Source organism: Teleopsis dalmanni, chromosome 2 (assembly GCF_002237135.1).
Source record: "Teleopsis dalmanni isolate 2A chromosome 2, ASM223713v2, whole genome shotgun sequence".
Classification (NCBI taxonomy): Eukaryota; Metazoa; Arthropoda; class Insecta; order Diptera; family Diopsidae; genus Teleopsis; species Teleopsis dalmanni.
Window position 1 is genome coordinate 232,941,470 of NC_051847.1, and position 11,444 is coordinate 232,952,913.

The 11,444-nt window shown below is 28.3% G+C and overlaps 1 protein-coding gene across 1 annotated transcript in view; it reads left to right on the forward strand.

The window, feature by feature from the left end:
• LOC119676964 (cytochrome P450 9c1-like) overlaps positions 1 to 3,894 on the forward strand; it is an 18,139-nt gene extending 14,245 nt beyond the window's left edge. Inside the window, exons 3-5 of the mRNA XM_038088231.1 lie at positions 2,330 to 2,837; positions 2,903 to 3,569; positions 3,633 to 3,894. Coding sequence (XP_037944159.1) covers positions 2,330 to 2,837; positions 2,903 to 3,569; positions 3,633 to 3,805 — 1,348 coding nt within the window. The 3' untranslated portion in view covers positions 3,806 to 3,894. The remainder of the gene's footprint in view (positions 1 to 2,329; positions 2,838 to 2,902; positions 3,570 to 3,632) is intronic.
• The last annotated feature ends 7,550 nt before the right edge of the window (positions 3,895 to 11,444 follow it).

Genomic DNA, 11,444 nt, shown 5'->3' on the forward strand with positions numbered 1-11,444 from the left:
ACATTTGACTTTAAAATCTAATATTACAAGGCACATCTGTCATAGCATTAATAACATAATCTCTACGTAAGAACAGTTTTATTCTCTGTTAATAATATATGCTGTAAAATTAAAAATAATTATATGTGATTTTTAAATTAAGAAACAAAACTAAAAACGTTTATTAGAATATTTAACAATAATACCTTTGTCACACATTTAGGCCGAGAAGATAATCACCTATAAACTAAAGTACTAACCTACATGTCCATATATATAATGTAATATTTTTTGGAAAGATTTAGTTCAATTGCAAGTGTTTAATTTTTATTGTTTTATATTTAAAGACAATTCTAAAGCGGTAAACTTCTGTAATATTACCGACACATTTGTAAATCATCCATTTTATTGGAGTATATTGAAAGAAAGAACTATTACACTACATGCATTTTTACATTAAATATTTTTCTTTCTATTGACTGATTTAAATGTATAATTTATATAAATTACGGAATCAGATGAATTCCCCGATTTTGTTTTATATATACATTAGTAGTACATTTTAAATTTTCAAAGCATTGTTTTTTTTATCCCATTTTTTATTTTATTTTTATTTCTCATTTGCACTAAAAAAGTAAACAGTTTATTTATTTATTTTTGTTTATTCTTTGTCTTTATATATCGCGTTCCATTAGGAGGAGTAAAAGGTGAGTTCAGCATCAATAATTCTTTCCAAACACTATTATGTGTGGGAATTGTTATTGTTTACTTTGCTCATTGCAAGATATCAAGAACCGGTTGAAGAGATAAAATTGTTGACTTGCTGAGTATGAAAATTGAATGGAGTGTTCTCGCTGTTAAGAGAATTGCCTACAGTTATTGCTAGCATTTGCAAGTTCTCGTTTTTTATTTACTATCACAATTTTCTCAATTCAACTTTAATCACTGCGTAAACATTATAAAACGTAGAAATTCAACAAAAATAAAAATAAACAGAATTCTCATTTTAGTCGATACGTTTTGCAAAAAAAAAAATGGATTTTACGTATTTGAAGAATTTAAACTGGTATCTTTTAACTTATTATTAAAACTACATTTCAATAGTGAAAAATTATTTCAATGGTAAATAAAGATCTTAATTAACTTGATATAATCCTAAAAGCGTTGAGAAAATCCAGAAGAGCACGTGAAGATAACAATATAAACTAAATTAGAGAATGATTAATGTAGTAAACATTTTTTCATATTTCAATGCATTCTTACATTTATATTTATTAAAAGCATATAATTAAATTAATTTTTAACTTATTTTTTTAATACATAAATGCAGCAGAGTTTTATGTTTATGGCGGGAAAATTTTTCAGTATAACTCGTTGCTCCATAGATTTGTATTTATTATCATACAATAACACGCAATTCAATGGTTCATTGTACCGCTAATAGACTACAGAATTATATACATATATGTAAGTATATCATTTCATATACATATCTTTACATATGTCTTCCAAGAGTACGTCTTTGAAGATTAAAAGAAACAAATTAATACAAAAAATTAAATGGTTACTTCAATGGATACATAGTGTGTAGTACTTCGTTTAAAAATCTCCATTCTCTCCCACCGAAATTTTTACTTGTCCCACAGTTTTAGAGTATCTTCCTTGACATCACAGTTCAAAAATGTACATAGAGAACAACTGTGGATCTCCCAATCTTTACAAATGGTGCCGCGTGACCTCTTATCGCCAATAAAATGTCTAAATTATCGTATCACTACTTAGTCGTTTCATATTATTTACATTGTTAGGATATTCCGCTCATAAGGGTAGACGAGAACGGTAATAGTGTGTGTTTGTGCAAACGCTTTGTAGTGATTCTTTGGATACCGGTAATATCTTACACTTCTGAAACTTATAGGGTTTGACTTATTGGTCATTTTTGGAGTAATTATTGCATAATTGTTTTCGATATGTTCAACTGAGCAAACATTAATGACTTTGATTAAGCAAAAGTCAATAATTGTGGATTTAGAGCACTCTCCACTGATGATCTGCACCACAACAAAGTCTATCTATGTTAAAGTGTAAATCAGCTTTCAACTGTGAAAATGGTTATATATTGCCCGTTTAAGAATCAAAACCCTAAAAAACTTTCATTATAGATGACATTATTTTAGAATAAGAAGTGAGTAATCTCAAAACAGTATGGTTACCACATTTAACTACCAGTTTAAAAATTATTTTTATATCTAAAATGAAGTTCTTTTGAATAAATTGTTTTCTACTTTCTTGATTTTTCAAATTTTTGCTTTTTTTTAGTACTAATATTACATTTTTATATATTTTACAGCAAAGTGTATGGTGCATATAATTTTCGCGATCCTGTCATTTTCGTATCTGACATCGAATTGATTAAAAAGATAGGTATAAAGGATTTCGACAATTTTGCCAATCATAAAGCGACTTTTAATGAAGTCAGGGACAATATTTTGGCCAAAAGTTTAGTGAAATTGCAAAATCAAAAATGGAAGGAAATGCGTACAACGCTGACCCCAACTTTTACTGGTAGTAAAATGCGACAAATGTTCGAACTTATCAATGAATGCAGTATTGAAGGAGTTTCGTTTCTGCAAAGCGAATTGAAAGCAGCAGGGATTAATGAACTTGACATAGAAATGAAAGACTATTTTACAAGGTATTCCAATGACGTCATTGCATCAGCAGCATTTGGCATAAAAGTCAATTCATTTGTGAACAAGACAAATGAATTCTATGAAGTTGGTAGAACGTTTACACGTTCCGTGGGACTAATAATGGTTAAAGCGTTTTTAATCAAAGTTGTACCAACCATAACAAGAGTAAGTAAATTTCAATACAATACAATATATAAATAATGAAAACATGAATTAAACATTAATTACAGTTACTACACATAAAACTATTGAATGAAACATTGTTAAATTATTTCCGAAGTTTAGTTTTTGATGCAATTGAATATCGTAAGAAAAATAATATCATACGTCCTGACATGATACATCTTCTTACGGAAGCAAAAAAACAATTTGATGCCTCGAAACAACAAAGAATTGCCGATCACGCTGAATTTAATGATGAGGATCTTTTGGCACAATGTTTATTATTTTTTCTGGCTGGATTTGAGACAGTTTCCACTTGTCTTTGTTTCACTTGTTATGAATTGTTGATGAATCCGGATGTACAAGAAACTCTATACGAGGAAATTTTAGCTACAGAACAAGATCTCAATGGGTCACCATTGTATTATGATGCTCTAATGAATATGAGATATATGGATATGGTAGTATCAGAATCCTTGAGGAAATGGCCACCTGCTTTGGCTACAGATCGTGTTTGCGCAAATGATTACAATCTAACTGACAATGATGGAAAATTGATACTCAAACTTAAAAAAAATGATCTTATATTTATACCTATTGTTGGCCTGCATTATGATCCCGAACATTTCCCAGAACCTGAAAAATTTGATCCTTTACGTTTTTCTGATGCAAATAAAAAAAATATTAATCATTTAGCTTACGTACCTTTTGGTTTAGGACCTAGAAGTTGTATTGGTAAGAGAATTTACATTTTGTTAAAAGTTAAAGGATTATTATTTAAGATTTTTCTTTTTGAAGGTAATCGTCTTGCTTTAATGGAAGCCAAAGCAATGATATATCATTTGCTCTTGCATTTTAAAATTGAACCAAATGAAAAAACTAGTACAGATATGTTTAACTCTATACGCGGATTTCAACTAAAACCTAAGGAGCTATTCTGGATGAAATTTACACCACGTAACAAGAATTGAAATTAATATTTTTATAAGTGTGTGTATAATTATACGTTTGTAAATAATGACCAAAAAGTATTAATGCCGTACTTATAAATTTTTTCTATTAAAATTTTTGTGAAAAATATATAATATCCAATTTCAAAAATTTTTGAATTTAATTTAATAAAATAATAAATTTCTTGTCGAGCATATTAGTTATGGACAGAGTATTTAACTAATTTATATTTAATAAAAGTTTTAAATAATCTTTTACTTTAAATTAATTTGACTAATTTTAATTGGAACTTACTTAAGATATCGAAATAGATTATATCTCAAAATGCAAAAATTTTCAATAAATATTCATTTCAATTTATATATATGTATCTTCTAATTCATTATTACTTAATCGGTTAATAAAAAAATATTAACCATTTGTTACAAACATATTAAACATTATTAACCGTATATAAAACTGTTTAAATCGAAATTAAGAAAAGGGAATGACTACGAATAGACTATACACCGCATGAGAAAGTTGCTCAAATCACAAAAATGTTTCCTAAGTAAATACTTTACGATGTTGTAGACCTCGCCATACTCGTAAGATATCAATACTAAGATGTGATATTCACATAGAACAACGGTAGTTTGAATCGAAATGTATTGACTTTGTTTCCATCCCATAAACTTATTAATAAGAATGATACCCTATAATTCACTAGGGAAAGAGTATAATAGAAGAAGATAATACCATACTAATCAAGGAATTAATAGACAGTGCTTTTTAATGTTTTCTGTACTTCTGTTTTCGATTAATAGAGAAGAAATGTTGCTACTAATGTAAAACATTTTCAGTTACTTTACAATATTAGATACTATTATTAATACTATTTAAAAAAGAAATGATAATTGCTATGTATTTTATGTCCTTTGAATAAATATCCATGTTGTAATAATACATTAAATATATAACACAAGAAGAGTTACAAATACGTACACATGTATTATGATTAAACAAGTTAAATTTAAATGGATGGGATTTTAGTTGAAGCGAATTTACAGCGGGTTCCAGAAGCAACCGACTCTACGCCCCAGAGACAATCGTCAATTTCAATGAACACAATGTAGTTCAACATTTCCAGAAAGGAATATTGCAGAAAAATATCCATCCACCACTGGTTTTGTTTAACTAAACAACAACAAATTTATCAAACTTTAAATTTGAATAAAGCAAATTACGTGTACATTGGCGAGCTCACTGTTCTATTTTTGACATGTTTTAATTTCTAGTACTTGCAGTCCCATAAACTATATACCTATAATTGAACTAATTTATGTTTACAAAAACTACTTATAATGGATATATGATGATACTAAATGGCAGTCTATGTATTGACTTAATTAAGCATTTCTTTGGATTTGTAAGTCTACCTTTCACCCCTTTTGAAAATAATAATACAATAACAATAATTTGGAATCAATTTTCAAAAGATTAATTTCCATTTAACTTCCAGGAATTCCCATAAATTCAATGTAGAAAAATTTCTCTCGAAAATCCAGATTTCAGCTACATATTGTGCACACTTGCATGAGTATGATTTATTAAGTGATTTTTTAGCTTTATTGACTATGCAACAAAATTTTTATCACATCAACATTGCTGACAGGCCTTTGGATAGGTTTCACCATCCAACCAACCAAGCACACATGGGCGTTTTTCTCAGAGCAAAAATATAATAAATATTATTTACTACTGCGAAAATAAACTTGCACAAAAGGAAAAAAATTTTAATAATACCAATAAATAAATAAAATTAAAATGAAGGAGAATATTACAATTAATCGCATGTTGAAAAATGACAAATTTTATACACAACTGCGTAATATTTTCAACATTAAATAAGAAATTTTTTCCTTTATTTCGCCTGGGCATAAACAAAATTAAAGGAGAACACAGAGGAGGCGCCACACCAGATTCACACTTCGTCAAATAATAATGGCAACACGCCATTTTCCGACATGTTGGAAATATTATGGCGCCGTAATAGTATTTTAAGGATTTTTTTACTGTTAGACGGCGCGACAACGAGTCATTTTGGTATTTGCCAAGTAGAGTGAATAAAATCTTAAAAGCGAATGACTTGGAATATGAGTACCACGGGATACTTTCATTCCACTGGTATGAGTCGTAATACAATTATTGTATTCCCGCAGCTCACTTTCACTCTTGTATTGTTGTATATATAAACCTACACAACGTATTTATTGGTTGTAATATTTCATGTAGTATTAAAAAATATTTTATTTTTATGTTTATAACGAAATGAAAATGCTTACTTAAATTGTAAAAGTTACTTCCAAAAAAAAGTGTCGACTTTTTTTTTGTTACCAGAAGTCAGTGCACTTTTGTATTTATCAAAAGTGAAATAAAAATTACACTTTATACGTCAAGAAAGTATTTCACTTTAAGACATGCCTTTGCATGTATTATATGTTTATAATAAATTATATATACATATATATGTTTTATACATACGAAAACAGTCCTAAGTTTTATGTAGGTGAATAAATCCTTTTACTGTTTTTTTATTACGTCGAAGGACATTTTTTTTAAATGTCTCGTGTTTTCCCTTAGAAATTATTAAGCAATAAATATATAAAAAATTTTATGATCTCATAATAATTATTATTTTATTATTAATAATAAAATAATAATATTGTGCTATCATAATTAAAAAGTTATCAAGTTTTAAATTTAGCTTAGATTTCAATTAATAATAGGACTTCTAAAAGATTAAATAATATAAATTGTAATTTCTTCAGAAATAATTCACTTAGTGAATATTATATTTCCACATCAGATTGCCTTTTTATATGAATTGGATATTAATTTATTGCATTTAATGCATGAATATAAAAACTTGTATCATATTTATATATTTGTATATTTATTATACCTATATATTCCGACATTAGGAGGTCCTCAACAACCGACATTCTGGCCTTCATTCGAAAGGCGGAATTTCTTTTGTTCAGTTAGGGTCTGTTGTAGCACAAAAGATCAATTATGGTCGCGGTGCTCTGCTCAAATGGGAGCTAATACCCTGTTCTTTCTTATTTCTTATTATTATTTATACCTATATATTCTATATTATTATATTTAATTATTATTGTATTATAAATATTTATATTGTTATATATATATATATAATATTGATGATTTTATAATTATCAATTAACTTAATTTAACAAAATGATCAAATAAACATAATTAAAAAAAGCAAGATTCATTGATTAACAAAAGTATTCGCCACTAACTGCCACGTAACACATCGTTCAAGTGCATACTAAAACTAATTTCCTTACGTTTACGATTTGAGGTTATCAGACCTTTTTCAATTGCAATCTACTAATTAACTTCTCACACCAGTAGCTTACTAAGATGCTTTACTGGACAAACTAAAATATAATACAACGTTTTAAAACAAAATTCTTAGAAATCTATTCAAAGTTGCTTGGTACAGTAGGCCTACCTGATACAATGCGACCTAGAAATTCCATCAGGCCAAGAAGAAATAAAAAAACTATTCCAAATCGCAAATAGAGTTGCAATCCACGTCAATGACAAAATTTCTGAACTTCTAAAATGGAAAAACTTGGAGACGTTGAAAAGGCACAAACCGATTAATATCATAAATATTAAATAGTAAATACAAAATGTGTATAAATGTATTCAATACAAAGTGCTCTGTACATAAGTGACATAACAAACTTGTTAGTTAATGTAATTTAAAAAACTGTTTGCTATAATAAATTAATTGAAACTAAAAACAAGAAAATTAACATAATACTTAATTAAATAAAAAAATTATTTCGATTATCAAACATAAATGTGCGTTCTAGTGTATTGCTCCTTGTGAATAGTAGGCAACTCAAGAGCCATTAGTTTCTTATTAAAAATTAATACTAAATACACTTAGTAACTCACTTTAATGCCATTAACATTAAAGAACAAATTTATTCACTCGCTCTGTACTTTGAATCAAAGGCATTTCAACAGTAAATAAGACGATTGATTACACAACTATTCAAATAGCAATAACTAATTATTTTCTTAAGTATTAATTTTATATAAAATTGTAAGGTAATTTTTGGGGTTCAAACTTTTTGTTCGTTATTTAATTTTCTATTCAAGAATAAGTTTAAAGATGTAACTTGACAATAATCTGTTTTTATTATTACTCCTAAAACCGCTGCGAAAATCTCACATATAAAAGAAATTATCACTTTTTGGCAAAATTGAGTTATAAAAGATTTTTTTATATTATTGTGTGCAATACAGTTGCTGTAATAATAGAACACTGTCAAAAATACAGTCATACTGACCCAATAAAAATTTCTCTCGCCGTCTACCATTTTATCTGTAAGTCAGATGTAAGTCAGATGATTTGATTGAAAAATCTTCATAGTTACTTTGTTTTTAATTCGATTTTACCATTTTAACAAGCTGCATCCATATGAGAGACAGAATGTTGGATTTGCTCAAAAACATGAAGCCTTTGACGACGATTTTTGATCTGGACTTTGATCTGGGCCGGAGTCTAGAGTTAGTTTAAGTGGTTACCTGCCATGAAAACACAACACTACAGTATCCTCGACATATGTGTCAAGATAAATAAGTAATAAATAAATGATATGCAAACATCTTTTACTATGAGGAGCTGTCTTAAATAGAAAATAAATCGAATGACCTCATTGAGGTGATACGAAAAGATCATTGGAAAAAAAAATTCCTCCGGTGCCAAGTTATATATTTTCGTATTACTTCCTCTTTAGGAACACCTTTGCTGCTCTTTGGGTCACAGCACGCAGTTTAAAATGGGAACTCTACATTGCATGAAACGCGAAGACTAAAAATCTAATTGTTTATGTATCCAGTATCAAGACCAATTAAAATTACGATCACTTAGATCTCGAAGCAACAAATTTCAATCTGTTAGGGTGTTGCAAGTAAAAATCCATTTAGTAACAATTATATTTCAAAACGGTGCAGTATGGTGCCAAAAGTATTTTAGTAACCTTTTACGATATATATAGGTTAGGTTAGATGAAGCGGAGATAGGCAGTGAAATCCTCGTGATGATGAATAGAAAAATGGAAGCCGGGAGCATTAATAAATGCGAAAATCTGTCCAACTTTAATGTTGGACATATCACCGAGTATATTAAAGAGTGGGACACCCAATAGATTGAGCCTGTTTCTAGACAAGTCTGGACATAAATACAATAGGTGTTCTGCAATAGGTGTACTACAGAATAGGCGATGCTTGGCCTTAAAGTAACGACACGTGTACTTTGATAATACTCCAATTCATATTTCAAATAGGTACTTGATTTAAATTGAAAGACTCTGATATATATCAACTAATATCCTCCATAGATAAATTTTGAACTTTTAAATTTTGAATTTAATTAATTAAATACAAAAATTTTTTTGCAATTTATTACTGCTTAAAGGTTTATATTTGTTATATGTTGTCGTTGTATGTTTAATAAAGCAGTTTTTAAAAGCATAAATTTTGCAATGCATTTCTAAAGATTATTTAAAAGCTTTATTAAACAAAATATGCAATTTATTTTTTTAATCGTAATTATAATAAAATTCAATGTATGTAAACTTAATGCAATAATTTCTGTGTCAACAAGTATTTGAAAGGAATTTCATGCATTTCAATTAAAATTCATAATTAAAATATCTGCGAGTCATGAAATTATTGATTTAAAGTGTTAATGGTTTAAGTACTTAAACAGGGAAGGCAAAAATTTCTTACAACTAAAACGAAAGCAATTAGTCAAAACGTTGTTTAACACGAAATTTCCGTGCCTAATTTGATGAAATTGTTCGAAATTGTTTACATGACAATTTAATTATGCATTAAAAGCAAGCAACAAGTGTTCGACAAAATTACGAGAATTTGAGCGAGTCACACGCATAGGACTTCAGGACTCAATATTGAAATTCTATGTAAAGTATTTATTTGCATGTCGAAAGCTGTCAATGTCGGCAGACTGATTTATCAGATTTACATAAAGTTACTATTTTCACTTGAATTTGCAAATTTCCTAAAATAATTCACATTTTACAATGCATTTCACTATCAAATAGCAATATTGGTCTCTAAACACAACCATAGAAACTATAAAATCATATCATAATAACATGAAAAATAAACTGTAAAATTATTTGTGTTTAGTTTATGTCCTGCTGCCCGCAAATCACCCCCTTCAGACCATTTTATATACGCACATTTATGTTTCAACCCAAGCTTTACATTGTAAAATTGCATAAAAATGAAACTTTATCAGGACACTTTACACGATGTTGTGGCGACAATGACTACATAATTTTATATGTACATACTTTGTAATTTTATATAATACGAATAAGTGCCTTACTTACTGGGATACAAAAGATTTCCGATAAAAAAAAAATTAAAGAACATCAGAAAACTTAAAGAAAGAAAGCCAGTAATGAAAAACTTTTTTTATTTATTATACATAGTTAGTTTTTCAGCAGATACTGGCTAGCTATACTTAAGCTGAGCTCCCTTACTATGCAAGGATTTTGTAACATGTAGCTTTATTGTTCACATACGAGTACGTTTAAAAATTCCTTGTATTCTAGCTGAAAACAAGACAACTTTGTCACATAACTTTCACCCATTGACTGCGTTATCTTTCAGTTTTCTTATTGAATTGATACCATATAGATAAATTTCAGAGTGTGGAGCGCAGTTGCGTTACAGTTTATCCGTATTTATGTATTTCAGTTTGTGTCGATGATGTTGTCAGTAATGCCAGTAATGTCCTTCTATTACATCTACGACAACTACGACAGTGTTATTGTTATAATGTCGCATGAAATTTAGTGTCTGCTGTGTTGGACAAGGCGCCATGCCACTTAATTCATGGAATATTGTTAAATTTTATATAACATAAGAAAGAAATACTCGTATAAAAGAGTATAAATATAAGAAAAAATATATGAAATTCTTAAACGCTAATAGTTGTATAAAATTAATGCTTTAAGGTATTTTAATAAACTGCTGAGGTCTTGAATAAGAATGAAAATAGTTGATTATATTGCAATAGATTTATTGAAATTGGATTAGATATATATAAGTTTATGTCACGTGTAGATGACCTATAGTCACACACATTAGTTTTTGCTGTATTTTTTAAATATTTATTATTTCTTCACTCAAAGATCGTAGTTTCTGCACTCGATAATTGTCGAAACATTAAACAAAATTTAAATTGAGTCACAGTTTCTATTTTCTACTAACTATAAACAGTAGTTGAAAGTTAGCAGTCTTCGTTATTTTATATTAGGAATGAAACTTAGTTTGTGAAAGTATCATCGTATGTATTAAAAATTCTTTTAAATTATAGGAAATAAGTGCAAGCTCACGAAACCTTCACAAACCCTGTTGTAAATTCAAGAAATCAATCCAAATTATTATCTCTGTATTTCTAATATATCATTGCAACTAATTGTAACATTTGAAAACTAGCGAACAATTTGTAAAAAATATTGTATTGTATTATAATTATATTAGCATTTTGCACTATGCTCACAAAGATAAAGTCACCCTATGAGGCGACTTTTTGCG